The following is an 18,443-nucleotide window of genomic DNA, read 5'->3' on the forward strand; positions in this document are numbered from 1 at the left end:
CATGGATTTTTCTGGGGAAAGGGTCAAGGGTGATTGTAAGCTGAGCAAACTGACAGTGTTTATTTCTGAATGGTTTGTATCATTATGGGTCCATAAAATTTGACATTGAGGGGAGAGGAGGAAGAAATCGGACAGGAATTACAGATGCAAGACAGTTTAAGCAGGAAATGTAAAATGTGTTCTTTTAAAAAACGAGATGGGTAGTTGGTTAGGTGGAATATGTTTTATTTAAAAGTACTCAACTATCTAGCAAGTCTACATGAGCACAGAGATGAAGGTGACTGGTGCATTATACCATTTCTCCCCTCCCCCCCCCCAAAAAAAACCTTAAAATTCAGATAAAAAACAAGGTACCAATTCAAAGCGTATAAAGGATTTTATTGCCTACATTATAGCCAGTAAATCTAGCCTAGCTGAATGGCTAACCACGAGTTAACAATGAGTTGCTGCTGATGTACATGCATGCTTCTTTTCTTCAACATTATACAATACTAAACCCAATTTCAATTTTGGTAAATGACTTCCTCAAAGGGGGAAGAAAACCAACAGTACTTTTACAAATTTTGAATTGGGTATACACCATGTAACAGATCAAAGTTAGTCTATGTATTGAGTTAAGCACATCAAACCTACTAAATGGACATTGTGGAGCAGAAAAGAGGAAACAAGCCTGCCTTTATCTGTGTGTTTATTGGAATGTACCATTAGAAAGCATGTTTCACTTCTCTTGCTTAATTACCCAGATCAAAATATGCTAGTCACACAACAGGTATTAAGTTGACTCTAAGCACAAGACTTCTAACTGGTTAGGTGATACAACAAAAAGGAGTGCCGAAATGTATTTTCGTGAAACGCATATTTGCTAATTCTGCTCTCCTTCCATTTAGCAAAATGAAAGTTTATTTTTAATTGAGGGAGACATGCTATGAAAGCCTGACACAGCAGGTTCCATGAAAATCAAAATATATCCTGGCGTTGTCTTTTAAATACCTTGAAACTTGGATAAACTGTAAAAGAATGAAATTCGATCTTTAACGATGTCATGCAGAAAGGTAGGATTGGGGCAGAAAATGTATCCCAGCCCTCTTCCCACGTCCCTGACTTTTGAGGCATAAAAACAGTGGGTTTATTTTGAAAAGAATACCATTTCTATGGTACTGAAACCTTACACAGACCCTTATCGAGGTGTAAAAGAACTGTGAGAAGCTGTGTATTTAATCCCGGCCAATTAGTTCGAATTTTAAATGCTTTAAGTTATTCATGAAGTATTCTTTAATCTTACAGACTGAAATGTGCTCTATGAGGTTGTAAAAAAAGAAGCAAAAGCTTTCTCATACAACTTAGGCACGCAATCATCTTAAATAGGCAATAATCGTTGTAGGTCATGGCACACACATTAGAAATCTATGGCAAACCTGTTGCCTGCACAACAAATCCAAGTGCCTAAAGTTAAATGATTTCTATAGCAAAAAAGGTATTTCTTTCAAGTCTTTCTCTGGCCCAAATTCCTATCGAAAGAAAAAGGGTGGTGTTATTTGTTGATAACCTGCTCTTTGGGAGGTCGGCTTCACAAATTCTCTCATGAACATTAGGGATACATCTGGGGTTTCTTTCAGAGTAGTCCGCTCATGGAGCAGGAAGGAACTGTAATTTACAGTGGGAGGAGATTTGACGTCACACAATGTGACTTTTAAATAGGATTACAGTCAAAATTAGGAAAAGTAACTTTTAGAGTGAAGTGAGGACAAAAACAAACAATGCAGTTTAACTTCACACAACTGTGCTACAAAACCCGGATCAGACCACTTTCATCTGTTGTATGCATTTGTAACAAATAAAAAAAACTTTTACATTTTTTTTGGTATTCCAAAAAAGAAAGGAAAGAAGCTGGACGTATCCTTGCTGACATCTACCCCGGTCGTAAACCTCTGAGCCAATTAAGGACAGACGCAAGCATGCTCTATTTCTCTGTTGCAACCACTTCTGCGGTCTCTTCCTTGTTGAGTCCTCGGATGGATAGGTCATATACCACCTCCTCAATTTTCTTCACATCATACTTGAGTCCATCATATCGCTTCCTCAGTGAATCATTTTTTAGGTTAAGAAGGCGGAATCCGGCATCCAGCTCATTAATGAAACTAGAAATGCGAAGGGGTCGAGAATAGTCCCCGGCAGTAACACTGTTCACAGCCAGCCTGGACTGCGCAACCAAATAAAAAGTGAAAAGAAACAAGAGTTTTAAATTAGGACAATCCTCACATGAAATTAACGTAAACAGTGAATACATAGTTTATAGTAGCTTACAATTGTAGGCAGATCAATCGATCCTCTTGACGGCAAATATTATTTTACTAAAAAAGGACAACTTTATGGAGAAACTGCAACTAAATGTTTAATGAACTTAGAAGGGTTGCTAAGTAAAAACTTTTACAACAATTCTTTTCACAAAAAAAACATCTTTCATCTGACATTTTCTAAATTTACTCTAGCCCTATCTTTTTCATGAAGCACCCTTAACCTATTTTACATAAAGGTCAGGGTTAATTTGGTCTTGTCTGCTGTGGTGTGAGTCTTACTCACTGTAAACTGTTGAAAATAAACTAAGAACTGCAACCTATAGCATCATTCTTTTAATACACGGTTAGTTGCCTGTGGATATCTAGGGTAAGTGTGAGTTACACCCTCAATACAAGTGCTGTGTATGTGCAAAATTAATGTTGCATCTGTGGATTAGGGCTAGTGTGGGGTCTGTGTGCTCTACTGTAAGGGACAGGAAATCATTTTGGCTCTCCTGTATGTGGATGGTGCACATGATAAAGAATGGAAAGACCCTGCTAGGCAGCGATGCAAACCGCTGGAGCTTTTCAGACATACTTTCACAGGAACCTGCAAAGTAAGACGACAGATGCCCTTTCAAGAGAATGGGCATAGATCTGGACCTCTTCCTACCAGAGTCAATAAAATAATAAGTCAGAAGGGTTTTATTTGTTGCTTAGGTTACTGCTTTGTTAACATTTTAATGCATTAAGTCTAACAAATGTTGCTTTAAGTCATTTTAAAAAGCCTTAGTTTTATATTTTAATTGTGTTCAAATTGAATGCATTGACAAAAGACAGAAAGCCTTTTGTGTTGATTGTGATCACCAAGAAAGTCCGTTACGTACGGTGGGGCAACCTAATAAAGTCTCAGGTGACTGGATTGAAGTCCATTTCAAATAACTTGTAGTGGTCAAAGCTTCACTGACCACTGCAAGTCATGTGGAGTGGACTTTTAAACTTATCTAAGGAAAAGGACTCTGTGATCCTTACTAGCTTGAGGACAATTCAGCAATACCACATTTATTTAAGCAACTTCGCTCAAAGTGGACTGAGGTATACCTAAGCGACCTATATTGCAGCTGGCTGGTGCCAAGTTCACACCGGTACAGTAATTTGCTTTTTTGTCCAATAAATACATTAGTTTGTTTTTAAATTGGAAGTAAGCCTAATGTTATTGTTGGTTTATGAATGAAATTAATATATTTCATATCAACAATGGTGGTGAACCTATCCTATCCAATCTTTTAGCTGTGTTATTCCTGACAAATCACTCCTTCAGCAGTCCTTGTGTTAATTAGGCCTGCAGACTTTGTCAATGCAATCTAAGAGAGTGTATTGCAGTAATAGGAACTCCTCACAATCCACATAGTTAGGAATAATGCTAATTGTAAATGCTAGGGCTGATAAGCATGCAAAATGTTGCACTGTACCTCACAGATATGAGAAACAGATTACAGTTCGATCCCCTCTGTTGTGAATCCTCAAGGTAGGTGATCTGCACTGTGATTATCTGCAAGGCTCCTATTAGGAGGGGTTTTTAATATGTTACTTCCACCAAGGACCTATCCACTATGTGATGGTCTGTTTTGTCAACTGAATATTCTGTACAGATTTATGAATTTTGACTGTAGTGTTAACTATGTGTTGATTAAAGTACTTTTCCTTTTTTTAAAGGTAAAGCACTAACTGGACTATAATTTATTTATCATCATTATGCGTGTTACTGAGTGAGTTTCCAACCCCTGTAACTTACCTGATGCAGCGTTAGACTGATTTGCTGCTGGTACCTTGGCAGTCAAGTGCTGAAAGCATGTGCTTGGTTTTCAATTTGGGGCAATATGGACCCATGTGGTAAATGACCTCAGCTGACACACCTAAGACCCCCGAAAGAGTTCTAACAGGGCACCATAAAATGGCATATTATTTTACCATACTCACTCTGGAAAATATCAAATACCATAAAAATGTTAACTGTTGTGGTGTAATAGAGCACTATCAAATGTTGGTAACGTCTTGCTAAATAATGCTTTTCAATGTGTATAAGGGACAAACGGCAGAGGTGTAGCTAGCATATATCTTCCAAATAAGTAACATTTATATTCTCATAGAGCTGTATTTCAAATGTTGCAATGATACTAACATTACCTCCTCGCCCGTCTTCATGTCCCACTAGTTACACAATGAGCAGTTCTCCTGCTCTACAGAAACAAATTACCTAGCTAAGTCAAAAAAGATTCCCCGAAATTCTGTCAGTTACCCTGATGCGTTAAGGCCAGAACTAATCACGACCACATCCTGTAGTACCAAGATAAAAAACAAAAAAAAACAATCAGGACTATGACAGAAAGAACTGGACTTGGAGTAATGGAAATTACCGGTAAGTAACGGGGCACTTTCACAGACAATTCTAAAATGGATAAGAATGTTTCAGTTCTCTTTCTTGCTACAAACTTGTGCCCCGCTGGACACCTTACTGCATGACCGGGATGTGGAAGCACCAGTCTGTTATAAAGCAGTGGTTGTCAAACCCTTTCAATCTTTTTATCGGCCTTTTTTAGTTAATTACAGAAGATGTTTTTGAAAATATGGTGGCATGAATCTAAAATATGTTTTGCTCTGGTGCTTTTCTCTGAATGTGTTTCTCCACAGTGACATTGTGGGGGTCATTTTGTTTTTATCCATCTAAAATAATGCTCACTGAAACACTTTTTCCCTTGGTAGCGTCTCTGCAAGGTATTTCTTTGAATTTACATAATTCACTTGCAAGCATCTGGTACTCAAGCTCAAATGCACAATAAACGTGCAAATTTACAAGATGAGGAAAAGCAGTTTAAAAAAAAAAAATGGAACACCTAGAGTTTAAAGATTTATTTTTCATGCTGCGCAACAAGTCCTAGTAACTTTTTCAAGTCACTTTCTTGGATCTACATTATGTACTTTGTCAATGAATTGTCCGATGTTGTGGGGTTTGGTGGTGTCAGTTTCCTTTACGAGCACAAGAATAAATCCCCAAACCTCGATTAACTACTACAGTTTGAGAGAGAAACTGTTTTGAAACTCAGACTGGAAGTCTGAGAAAAACCTGAAATCACTCTAGTTGCTCCATTGTACAGATTTGGCAGATTAAATTGCTCAGGATTCCCGGCAACCAATACGATCACAAGGTGCAGCTAAGAAGAAATGATTGGACGTCCTACTTTAATGTACAAACTATGTGACACAGATAGTCCACTTTGATAACCTATATAAAAATGACCAACTGGTAAGGTGTCCTATTCAGCAAGTCCACCACCATGTCTGGCAAAGACTGTCACTCTTGTGCTAGAAGACTAATATGGTACAGAGAAAGCTATTCTCTTTGCTACCTAATATAGAAAGGTCCTCCGGAGCAGCAACAAGGTTTTTATGTATGATTAGTAGTGGCATCCAAGCAACAACACATTCAAACGTATTCACAACTTAAGTTTTCACCAACAAATTTCAGAATGTATATTTATCAAATGTGTAGGGTTCTTAGCCACCCACCTTGTTCATAATGTGAATGTGATGAACAAATATATATTATAAAGAAGTTATGATTCGAAGCACAGAATTAAATAGCAAAACAGCTTTTTGAAATGGGATTTTCTATCATTTCAAACACGGTAGTTAACAGAACAAGTAAAATTCTGTTTTAGTTTTGATTTTATAACCTTCCTCTTTGGTTGCAGAACACTCCTTACTGAATATCAAAATTACAGAACAGGGGACAAGGCTATTACATATGCATTTGTTCATACCAGTTCACTTGCAAGTGTCAGAACGCCAGAAAGGTAATCTTCGATGTCAAGGTGAAATCCTTTATCCCGGTCACACTCAACTGGAATAAGCAAAGAACATACAACGCAATCAGTATTTAACATCTACAGACGCTATGCCCACAAAACATGGCATCAACACATGTTTTATAGTGTGCTGAATAGAACGTGTTAGAAAAATTATCTTTTGGATGGTAGCAAGAAAAACAATATGAAACCCCAATTAAAATGCAAGCAGCATAAACGAAGGCAATAGACTGGCCAAGGTTACAGTGCTACAATCCTGGTAACAGTAAAGGAGTACTAGTAAAGAAGCCCCTAAAACAGGTTACTGTTGAGAGACAGACAAGAATATCAATTTCAGTGAGCAGTAAAGCTACGCAGATAGGTAAAGGTGGCAATTAAGAATGATAATGTACAAAAGATACAATTACTTTACTGACGATTTACATTATTACTATTAATGCACATAGGTCTCAGGGCAAGACGTATTCTAGTTCCACAGTTGATCCACTAATGAAGTGAAAAATTTGACTTGATCACTAGCAACATCACTGCAAGTACTTGGTACCACTGTGTTTGTCAATGTTGTAAATTACGGGGTCCCCCCAGTGGCGAAGCAACACCACATGGGAGCAACCAAAAATACAATAGTTGCTTTGTGCCAGGCTTCTCATCGCTGCTCCTCATGCTACACTCACAGAAGGCCTACTAATGACAAGATGCTGTAAGAACAAGTTGAATATCTTTGACTTTATAAGTTCTAGCGATGCATTTAGTTATTGGCAGACCTTAAATCTGTCCACCAGTTTTGGAGCATCAATGACGCAGCTTTTACAAGACTTGAATTATACAACAAAAGGCAAAAAAAATATGAGACGACAGACTTTAATTTTTCACACTAAAAACCATGGAACTTGTTAAGGCCTTGTAAGGAAAGGGTTAAAATTTGCTCAACCGGCAATGAAACATTTCAACAGGATAGGAGGATCCACTCTGTTGTTCCCATGAGGAGTGTCCTCGCAACTGGGTGGTTATTTTCTATCCTTTACACAGTGCTACTAATTACTTACAGTTTTGTTGCTGGTGATCAAATTTAACTTTGCATATTGTTAGTGAATCCTCTCAGGAACAATGATATCTTACCTTGTTTTTGCTAAACATGGGGAACGTCTATGTCAGGGTTACCAGATGGCACCGTGTCATCGGGAAAGTCTTTTCATCCCTGGGGATTCCTTTGACAGACATTTGTTTTCAGGTGTGTAAATCCAACTGTTTCAGCAGAAGTGAACCAAGACTCCAATTCTCAGAATTCAACAATTTCTTCAATTAAAGACAAACACTGGAAATTGAGTGTCACAGTGACATGGAACGATCTGCTCTCCCTCTCTAGCCATTAAAACCCTTCCCACCTGACTGCGGCACCCACTCCCTCTCTCTATAAAACCCCTACCCCTAGCATCCCCTCTCTATAATACCACTGGCCTTCCCTGGGTCCTCCTTTGCTTATGTACTGTCTGTTTTCTACTTCAATGCGACTCCTCTCCCTAGGTGCCTGCCTCACAGCTTCTTTCTGCTCCGCAGTGTACATTCCCTTCCAAGATGTCTCCCATACCACTGCAGCTCGTACTTCTCAACTCTACTTCCTGCGTTACAGCGCATCAGTGCTTCTTGGCTCCAGCTCCGCTTCTGTGCTTTACTCTCCACTATAGACATGTAGTCACTTTCTTCAAGTCCATTTATCACTGTTGCATTTCTCTTCTTCTTCAACTTTAAGAAATGCCACTATCACCAATGCTCTATTTCACTCCTCTATCCATTTAGGGTCTACCTCTCCTTCTGCCCATGCAATGTACCACTACCCACCCCTTTCTTGTCTGACTGGTTCTCAAAGGTCTCCCTCTCATCTTCACGTCTATCTCCACCCTTCTGAGGGTGCCTGGGTTACCAATGCTTTTACAATGATTCTCTCTCCTCCACCTGCACATTTGCCTTTCCTGGGTGCCTCCCTCACTAGAGCTCCTCTTCTCTCTCCTAAACCCTTTCCTTTTCTGCATTCTCCCAATTCCTCTCCACCCTTCAATCCCTGACCTTCTCAATAGACAGAGCTCTACCTCAATCAGGTCCGACATTACTCGCCTGACAATTTCTGATATTTTTGTCTCCATCGACCATCCCTTTTCTACAGTCCATCAGATACTACATATTCCTTTCCTCCACCGCCCCTACACCCAATGCAGTGCATGGTTCACCGTTCCTATCTTCATCCTACTCTTGCCTTAACTTCGCTTTCCTGTGCACCTAGCTTGTGACAGGGAAAGAAGAAGATAGAGGAAGGTGGGATCTATGTTCCATCCCCAAGCTATATGCTTAGCTCACCTTTGTGCTCTGCCTCCCTCATGTCCTGAATAATAGGGAATGGGTGACTTAAACTATGGCAACACTGAAAGGGAAACAGATGGCACCACCGGGAAAGAAGACTATCTGACAGGAGAGATATTAGAGCAGCTCAAAGGTAGACACTGGAAAAAGGACCCCTCCACCCTGGTATGAACCTGAATCACTCCAGTTGTGACAGGGCCCTGACATGACAGGATCTTGGGTTGCTGGCTGTAACTGCTGGGTCCAGATGGGGTTATATGACCACGACCACCTCCTCATTGCCCAGGAGCCCATTCAAGAGTTCAGATAGGCCATGAAGCGGGCAAATGTAGCTGTGGGAAGTGTGGTCAGCAAAGCCCCCAGTTCAAGAATGTTAGAGACTAGGTGACCCTGGCTGAGGCAACCTCATTGCTGTGAGTGCCAAGCTGCAAAAACTGTACTGAGTAAGTAGGTTGAACGTCCACCTGATGGTGGAGACGAGGGAGAGACTTAGTTCTCTTGTGGTTGTGCTGTGGTATCTGTTAATCAGTACATACTGCCCTACTCAACTTACTTGATTCAAGTAGTTGTGCCTTCAATTCTTACAGGTGGTGAAGGCTACAGATATGCAAAAGTATAGCACTCATGGGCCCAGCAGCAGTGTAAATGATATGTGCACTTGGACCGTTACTACGCATATGGTGATGATATTGGCTGGTGTTGCAGATTCAGTGGTGCACATACCAATTATAAACGTACGTGAAATGTATGGTGGTTATCACATTTGTCCATTATTAGTAATGCAGCTGTTCCATTATGGTAAAATGTGTCTGGCAAATTGTGCATACTGGAAATATGCACAGTGACTTAAAAGTGAGCCCCTGTGCACAAGCCCTCCTAAATGCTGGCACAGCTGGCTGAGGTGAACTAAAGAGTCTCATGTGTTCCAGCTCGTTATTAATTTTTGCCGCTGGCTGCATAATGCAAAAACTTTTTTTATGTGATAACACTATAATCTGAACAAGTTGTATACAAACAACAAAACCTACAATCCCTCTTCACAGGCTTCTACTTTTAAAAATGTACAGTGGAAAAAATATATTCCTGAAGCTCAATTTCTTCGCTCGTGTGGATCCACGTTCTTTGACATTGCTTAGATCCAACTCCAAACAATGTAAAAATGTTTTCTGTAAAACGTGTGAGCACCTCAAACGCGTAGTACAGTATACACAGGCTATTGTAGTCAGTGGGATCCAGTTAAGGATGAATAAGATGTTTTTTAAAAGATAGTATTTGGGAGAGGTCAAGGAAGAGGAAATGTACTTGGTCCACCTGTACACAGCGCACCGTACAGCACTTTTTGACATACTCACATTACACATATTTACCACTGATGCATACGACAAAGATGCACATGACAAACATTTACACAGAAGCATGATCTTCATAATCCAGGTTCCATGAGCAATTTAGCCAGATGACTAATCGTTCATAGATGAGGTAGAGTCCACGTTAGGAAACCTTTAACACAAGGTAACTGGCTCACTGATTAATAACCCACATGCCTTACAACCATGCCAAGCATGGACATACAACGGCAAGCATATCTAGACTACTGTAATTTCTTCCTAGGCAAGACACAAACCTCAGAATATTCCAATACATGGTAAACGTAGCACTGAGTTATCATTTGAGTCAATTAGTCCATCACTCGCCTAGAGCCCACAGTACACTATATGACCATGGCAAGACAGAGTAGCATACATAGGAAATAGCCTAGAGACTACTATAAGAGTGAAAAACATCAGAATGAAATAGACATTACCTTTTATGATGTAAGCAAAAGAGATATAGGGATAGAGAATATAAAACACAGCAAAGCAACTACAGATCATTATATATTCCAGCTTACTTTATATCACAAGATGAAGACGTAAATTACAGCAGGTCACCACCAGCAACTACTCCATAGCTGCCATGCTTGAAGTTGGTTGCATGCAAGGCACCCAACGCCAGGGTCTATAGGGACCAGTGGTATTAATCCAGAGAATAGAAGATGTACTATCAAAAGGTACGAAAGAGGTGGACTGGGGATCTCCAGCGGCGGGTAATGGCTGACTGCAAAGCATTGAGAGTACAGAGTAGCACTCTGTTATCCGAACCAGGCCATGTCGTGGGAGACCACACTTGAAATATTCAGACAAAAAGACCCTTTGAAAATGTAGAAACACTTTCTGAGCAGGATTGCCCCATAGAACCCCTTCATAATGAGTGGGGAAAATCCGACTCATTTACCAGGCCAAACAATGAGTTAACAATACTTGGTGTACCAATAACACTGTGGGTGGGGAAAATCTCGGCCATAAAAAACTCCATCTCAACAGACCATTAACAAATGAGCCATTTTTGAGTGATTGTGGGTCGACCTCCCCTGGTAATTCCACATGTTCCCTAGTGTTTCACACAGAAATTTCGGCTATTTTCAGTGGGTACAATCTTCAGATTGAAATAAAGAGAATTGTGGTTTTCCCACAGATCTCATAATTCTGATGGGGCTGGTAACTGCTGCTATTCCACCTCCCCTGGTGCTGCTTGTGGTGTACTCGGGTGGAAGGTCGAAAGAATAAATGTGGTAAATTGCCTAGATAATGCAACAAAAACATAGCAAAGGTGTATTTAAAACCTGTGCCCCCCAGGCTTGTCAACCATTATGTAGCCATGACTGAGCATATTTATAAAAAAAGTTTTCAAATTTAAAAAAAGCTATGAACGCGTCAAGACTGTATCTAGTACTGCCATTAAAGATGGGAATTTTTTATTTCCCCTAACCTAATCTAGCTAAGGAAAATTAATTTGTTTTCATATACATAAAAATACAAAGTTTAAACAATGATTTATCAAAACCTGAACTGCAAAAAAGGGGCTAGAACAATTTCTTCAAAAACTAAGTACAGTTATTGAAAGCAAAATGATGAGTTTGTTAGCCTGGTGGTGAGCACATGTCAAATGTGCATCATAGAAAAACACACGAACACCACCAGATTTGCATAATTTACTTATGGATGATTTGACTTTCTCCGAATGATGCAGACCCTCCCCACTATCACTTCAACAATGTAACAATACTATCTTTGTAACAGAAAGCTACATAGCACTTCTATAGAAAGGCATACTCCAAAACTTACTGCCAAGAATGTCTGCTACAGCTTCTCGAGTTACAAGTTCTTCCGTCTCTAGGTAGACGAGAAATGCTGCCAGGAAAACCAAGCGCTGCAAGACGAACCTCCAGTGTTCATGAAACCTGCATGTAATATAGGCATTGTAGATTAATCATTAAAAACAGAGGGAAGGCTATTGCTTTGGTTTTCACTTTGCCTTAACATACAGGACAAATGAAAATATTCTTGTAATTACAGTAACTATAAAACAGGTTTAAATTGAACAGCCTTTGCCGTACTTGTTATGAGCAACCCAAGCACTGACAAAGGCGCTGTTAAATACATGGTTGACCATGTGGACAGAGCATGGCTGTCTTTTCCTTTCAAAGGTTTTCTTGCATACCAGCACATCTGATGTTATGTTAATAGTTTGGGCACCAGCCCCAAGACTTTAATTGGTATTTGTTCTCTTTAAAAATAGGGTCCTAAGGAGAAAAAGGCAACTAAACGTTAAATTAGCAGGGAGGGGAAAAAGTGAGGTTTTTAGTTGTTTTCTGAATTTTAAGAGATGTTTCTGGGTCCTGTGATGGTCAGGTAGTGCATTCCACCATTTGCATGTGGTATGGGAGAAATGTCTTCCTCCCCAGTCAGCCTCTCATTTTTTACCTCGTGGGGATCTAGCGAGGGTTAGCTGATGTCTGCATTCTTCTCTGCTGGTGCGAGTCTGTAGTGTAGAGCTCTTCTTATGTCGTCAGGAATCTAAGTTCTAGGGTGACCTCTAAATACTCAATTTAGGGACATTACAGGGAGTGCCAGATGGTAGCTAATGGACTGACCACCTTTAGGGGGACTACATCCTCCTTATGACCACTTCTGCTGGAAAGTGGGCATAACCCTAACCTTAGTGGTCTAATTCCTTCCAAACAAGATGGGTGAATTTAAAAAGTAATGTCCACTTCAGTTCTTCCACCTTAGGCATGGGACTGGCATGAAGTGGGCACTCCTCCTAATTTAACTAATTTTCCCACCTGTGCTGCTGCCAAAAGTGGGGTCAGGACAGGGGGTTTTGGTCATCTCCACCATCTGGAGAGATCTGGGCTGCATTACAAAGGCAGCAAGGCCTTTGTTTCTCCCAGGCAGGATGAACATTACAGGGCGGGGAGCTTCAGTCACACCTCTGCCCAGAGCAGGCCTTTGTTTCAGGCCCTTAAGAGCACTGGCTCTCACCTTGTGGGGGCCAGAAATGCGTGTATGGTGGTAGAACTCGTCAGGACCATTCAGTCAGCACACTAGTAGCTGGCAGGTTTTATGGCGGCACCTCTAAGGTGCCCTCTGTGTGCTTTGGTTCATAAATGAATCACTGGGTTCTGTGAGGGCTTATTATTCGTAGATCTTTGATACCAAATGTCCCAGGATTCAGAGAAGCCATCACTTAACTGGGGAACCTGTAGTGACCACTCTCTAGCACAAGCATTTAGAATTGGCTTCCCTATGCACCGACTATATCTCAGAATCAACAGAGGCATAGCAGGGGCATATCTGCTCATGCATGTATGCACTCACAAGCTTTAAACAGCATTCACTCTATGACAAGTATCACTTTCCTAAGCAGGTGTCAGGTTATTATACTGTGACAAAAATATCAGTGTACTAAAGCCTTGGGTGAAAAAAAAAAAAAAAAAAAAAGAACCCGAAAGAACACCGGAAGACAAAAACTTTGAATGTATGTAACAGGAGAGGGATATTTGGGATAGTTCAATTATTTGTGTAAAGCTTGGTAATGGGTCATGGAAGAGGCAAGGGTTAGGATTAGGTATAGGTATAGATTAGGTTGAGAGTTAAAGGGGAATAGTAATAGCATAATGTGAAGGATACGATTTGTGAAAGGGGGAAGTTACTAGTTAAGTTTAGAGTCAGTGTGGAGGTTATGTCCAGGGAAGGTGAATTTTAAGGCTATGTGGAAAAGAACATGAGTGAGGTCACCTTCTCTAATTTCATTTTCTATTAAAAAATGGATTAAATTGAAGGCAATATATGCAATTTTGGCAGTTATAGGTCATTCGTTTTTTAAAAACAACATTCAGGATAGGAACCTCATATGGTTAACGCGTAGGTTAAATTCTGCATGTTGTTTCTTCCCTAGGCATAGTCTCTGATGCAGCAAATTGAGTCTGTTGAAGAACAGAAGCCTTTGGCTTTACATTTGGGGAGTATACGAGGGAACATTTTCCTACACCTAAACTGAGACCTAGACTGACGTTTAGAGGGCTAAAGTAGACAAGACATCAATTCCCTAAACAAAAGCATGCATTTGAGAGTCAGGAGTGGTTTTCTCTGCCTCTCAAACCATTTACCTCTTATGTTTCTTTCTCCACATAAGGGACCATATGCAGAAACATAGAAAATGACAAATATTTATTGCACAAAGACCAAAAACTCCAGCAGTCATGAACACACAAGAAACATAATTCAAGCACAGAAACAGCTCTGCTCCATTCTCCATTGGGTGGTGGGGAAAAAAATTAAGGAAACCGAAGGTTTAGAAGACAAAAACATATGGACAGATTAACCAGGGCACACGGACCCATTGTTGTCTTAAGCTCTATCCATTATTTTGAAGTACCTCACAATAATGTTCAAAGTTTCTAACACTTTGGTAATGTCATCGACAGTGAGGGATCCTTGATCTCTCAGTTATTCCTCTATCAAGTATGCTGTTCAGAGATATACAATTTAGTGTTCAATGGATAACCACAGAAAGGGTGCTTGTACTTGGAAATCCCAAATGTTAAATTCCACAGGATTTTTTTTTTGTTTGTTTAAAACGTACTTCGGTCTTGTTCATCCCAAAACACAGCTGCACTGTAAATGGCTTTTTCTGTTCTCACTTACCTATAATACTGGTCAGCTGGGAACTTCGTCTTCAGAGCAGCCAGCTGTGTCTTCACTGTGCTGAAATGTTCTCGGGCTTTCAAACACTTGGTGGGTACTTCATGATAGAAAGGTGATAAACACAAGCATGAACAAAGAGTTCCAATTTGTTCAGATCATTGTATAGAAACAAGGCCTTTTCCAACCATTTGTGTCGAAACACCATACAGACTACAGTGTAAAGATATTTGATGGTGCTAACCCGTTTTATAGGACATAAAATATTTATAATATTACATTTTATGAGGATATTACAGATGGAGTGTTTTTTCCACCACTGGGAGGCTCAATTCCATGAGTAGTAAGTCCATTAGCTGGAAAGCCAGCATTAAGTATTTTCCAAGTGTACGTCTACAAATTTAGGACTGTCTTGGATGTCCACATTATGCCTTGGGATATTTTGGGAATCCACTTGGAGTGTTGCTTGGTTTGGAATAGATACCTGCATTTCAAAATCAGAGCTTTGAGAATTGGCCTGCCACATATGAAGCAGATTGGGGAAAAAACTGAGCAATATTAGTAAAGCTTTTTATGAGTTTTTATTTAAGTCCCAATTACAATACAACCAATAGACATGTGGGAAAGGGAGAAAATGTGATGTGAAAATATCACAGCAAGCAGAAACCAGATATTAGCAGCTATTCCTTTATTCCTAGAAATAGACATAATAGTCCCTGGCCCAATGAATAATGCATGAGATATTTAGAACAGATCTGAATTAATTACTTTCGGTACTGAAAGAGCTCCATTATTCAGGTTACAAACTTACTGTCTTTAAATCCAGCACCCTGATGAACCCCTTGCAATAGTGTCAAAATCTCTCTGGCCGTTTGCTCCAAACTCTGGACTACTTTTCTTATTTCCTGCAAAAAAGAGAATAGTTGCATTGAATGAGCAAAATGGCAAACGCTTGCAGTAACTGACATATTTTACAAATGTCACACAGAGATAAGAATGAAAAAGTTGGGAAAGGCAAATTCACATTGGGGGTTTCACAGGTGTAGGTGTATGCTTCATGATGTGTTTAAGGTGGAACAGCTGCTGTTGGCTACTGCTGTGTAAACTTGTGTACATTTCAACTATATTATGTTTAAGGATCTCCATTCTTTTGAGATGGAATCCTTTTAGAATGTTTGAATGTGCACTGGGCAATATATTTTCAATGTGTTTTAACTAGTTCACTATACTTTTCTGTTTTTATTTCATAAATAGCCTGGAGTCACAATGGCTGAATCGATGCCTAGTCATCAAGATAACCAACGTGTAAATAATTATCACTGTAGGTACAATTATTTCACTTGAATAGCTTCAGAATCTGTCACAGCAGGAAATCTGCCCAACAGGATGACCTTTTGTGGTATCTGCCACTGCTGACTTGGTCAGTGGAACCCTGGTGCCACCAGGTTCTAGAATGTACTGCTTCAAGCAAGTTGAACTATATGGTGAGCATACATGATAAAGTGAGAAAGGAGTTGGAAAAATTCAGCAACTTGAGCAATAGAGCCTGTTGAAACAGCATAATGGTTGACACCAATTGTGGATGCAAGAAAATCAGATGGTAAAATGTTTTTTATGTGGACCTTAGAGCTCTCAACAAAGCGATTGTTATTTGGGAATGGGAACTTGTCAACCACCAAGATGGATACAAAGGTGGCAGGAGCCAAAATGTCCGCAACATTAGACTGAAAATCAGCATACTGCTAAATCCGCCTGCACCCGGATTCCCAAGAACTCACTGCACGCCCCATTGGTGTGATAAAAGCAAATTCAAACACATACTGTTCAGTCTAGCATTGGCAGCATCAGCTTTTTAGAGAGTGGTGCCATCCATACTTTGGGGATCCCTGGGGTGCTCAGTGCGTGATCTTGATAACAAACACCAATAAACATGCTGAACCTTGTTGCATTTAATGCAACTGTTCAATCACATAATACACTAGAGTTGATATTTTCAGGGTAATGTTTTCCAAACTCTTTAGAATCACGACCCACTTTTTACTATGACAAGCTTTCGCAATCCACATATCTTTAATGGATACGAGGATATTTAAAGTAATAAAGCAATAAGTGGCAGTGTACTGTTATGTGCTGATAGTACATTTTCATTGAAATGGGCATTAAATTTGTAAAACTAGATAAGATTAGATAAATCTATACTGCACACAAATGATAATGTGTGGAATTCAGGTTTCAGTGAATATTTATTAAGCGTGCATCCCCAAGTAAAGTGTCTGATTTGTTCTAATCCTATTAGAATCTTTGTTTCCATCGTACTTTAAAACTACAAAAAAATGTGTTTCATGTTGCTTTCCTAACTGCTGAATGTGCACAGTTCATATGCAGATATTTACATTTTGTTGTATATTAGGAAATAATAATCCTCCAGGTTTCTTTTTTACTTCACGTAACCCAGAAGGACTTTGTCATATAATTCATTGTTTATGGGAGACTACCAGCATTAGTATTGAGGACTGGAAATATGGAATACTTCTACATATAAAAGTAGACGTTGATGTTTGCTGCTGTGCCTTTTAAATTTCCAACTAACCAGAAACACTGGTTTGAAACCCTAGAAGCGAAACGTGCTGTTTTCATCAGGAACTGTACTTTAATGAATACGTTCATTTGATGTGAACATAGGGAACAAATGTAATGCTCCAACTGCTAAATAAATCCCAGGACTGGTAAAGTAGTGTGCAGATAACATGCTAATTTTCAACATTAATTTCTTCGTCGGAGCTGCTGTTTTAAGAAAGAGGAATATGATAGTAGTCATGCTATCTGCTGCAAGTAATAGTTAAGCTAGCACCCGTACATAAAGCTTGTAAAGGTAATGAAGCCAGAGCCTGTGCTCACCTCTCGTACGTCCTGGTCCACGGTGAGGTAACCATGAAGGGCGACGAACATCTCACTGACAGACATGGCGACAGCCGGGGCCACAGAATGGAGAAGAGAGTAGCAATGGCAATCACTCTAATATGCCTCAGCTAAATTCTATCACATGAGGTTCAGACACCACAGCCTCTCCTGCAGCAGCTACAAGCCTCCAAGCACTCTGCGTGTCGCAAAGGCTCATGGGTAATAATAGACAAACCTTGACAACAACGTCGCCATCTTGATATGGCGCAGGCACCTGTACAAGTCAAGCAAATCCACGACACAAAATGAAATAACGAAGACATGTATTCAATGCACTAAAATATCTTTACAATCATATGCTACGTGATAATTGTTTAGAATATACGTGTTTGTCTTATATGGCGCTATTGCGAGTATTATTTGTGAATTAAAGCTGTATAAGTAATTACATACGTACGAAGTTTAAAATATACAGTCGAATGTTTAATTCTGTCTTCAATTTAGTTGCTTTTAACGGGGTTACCGATTCAAGAATTATCAAATGGTCGTTTAGTTTGCAAAGGAGACTGCCTCATAGTACGTAGCATCGAAAGGACCTTTGTCTATGAGAGACTTCGCCGCGCTGATCACGGGTGTGCGAGAACACTTCGGCCATGTTAGAGCCCTCATGAGCCGCTCTTTTGGGGGAACAGTACATGTCTGGTTAAATCTTTGCTGTCCTTTGACAGCGATTGGTTCTGTTCGTAATTAGTTTTGATCTGCACATACGTTTGTCAATTTACACATTACATCGGGTGTACGCTTGTCACTATCTTCATTTAAAAGAAAAAAAAATCTCTTTATTAAATGATATATGTGATTGTTAAATGCAAAAAGTTAAATCCCGTACTGGTATGGTGCACCACTGAACACTGAAATCCAACAATGTATATTCAAAGAGGGCGGTAACACTTTGTTACATCCGGGAAGAAGGGCGGCGCAGGGGCAACTGGGGGTGCCCAGCGCTATAAATAATAAAT

The 18,443-nt window shown here is 39.8% G+C and overlaps 1 protein-coding gene across 1 annotated transcript; it reads right to left on the reverse strand.

Moving 5' to 3' along the window:
• Nucleotides 1-357: 357 nt before the first annotated feature.
• On the reverse strand, nucleotides 358-17,627 carry LOC138284938 (translin). Its single transcript, XM_069224282.1, has 6 exons — nucleotides 17,422-17,627; nucleotides 15,335-15,428; nucleotides 14,527-14,623; nucleotides 11,662-11,777; nucleotides 6,098-6,177; nucleotides 358-2,200 (listed from the first exon to the last, which is right to left on the reverse strand). Exons 1-6 carry the CDS (start codon nucleotides 17,485-17,487, stop codon nucleotides 1,961-1,963), a joined length of 693 nt encoding a protein of 230 aa, XP_069080383.1. The 5' UTR covers nucleotides 17,488-17,627; the 3' UTR covers nucleotides 358-1,960.
• Between the last annotated feature and the right edge of the window lie 816 nt (nucleotides 17,628-18,443).

The sequence above is a fragment of the Pleurodeles waltl genome, chromosome 3_1, assembly GCF_031143425.1.
Source record: "Pleurodeles waltl isolate 20211129_DDA chromosome 3_1, aPleWal1.hap1.20221129, whole genome shotgun sequence".
In the NCBI taxonomy this organism is placed as follows: Eukaryota; Metazoa; Chordata; class Amphibia; order Caudata; family Salamandridae; genus Pleurodeles; species Pleurodeles waltl.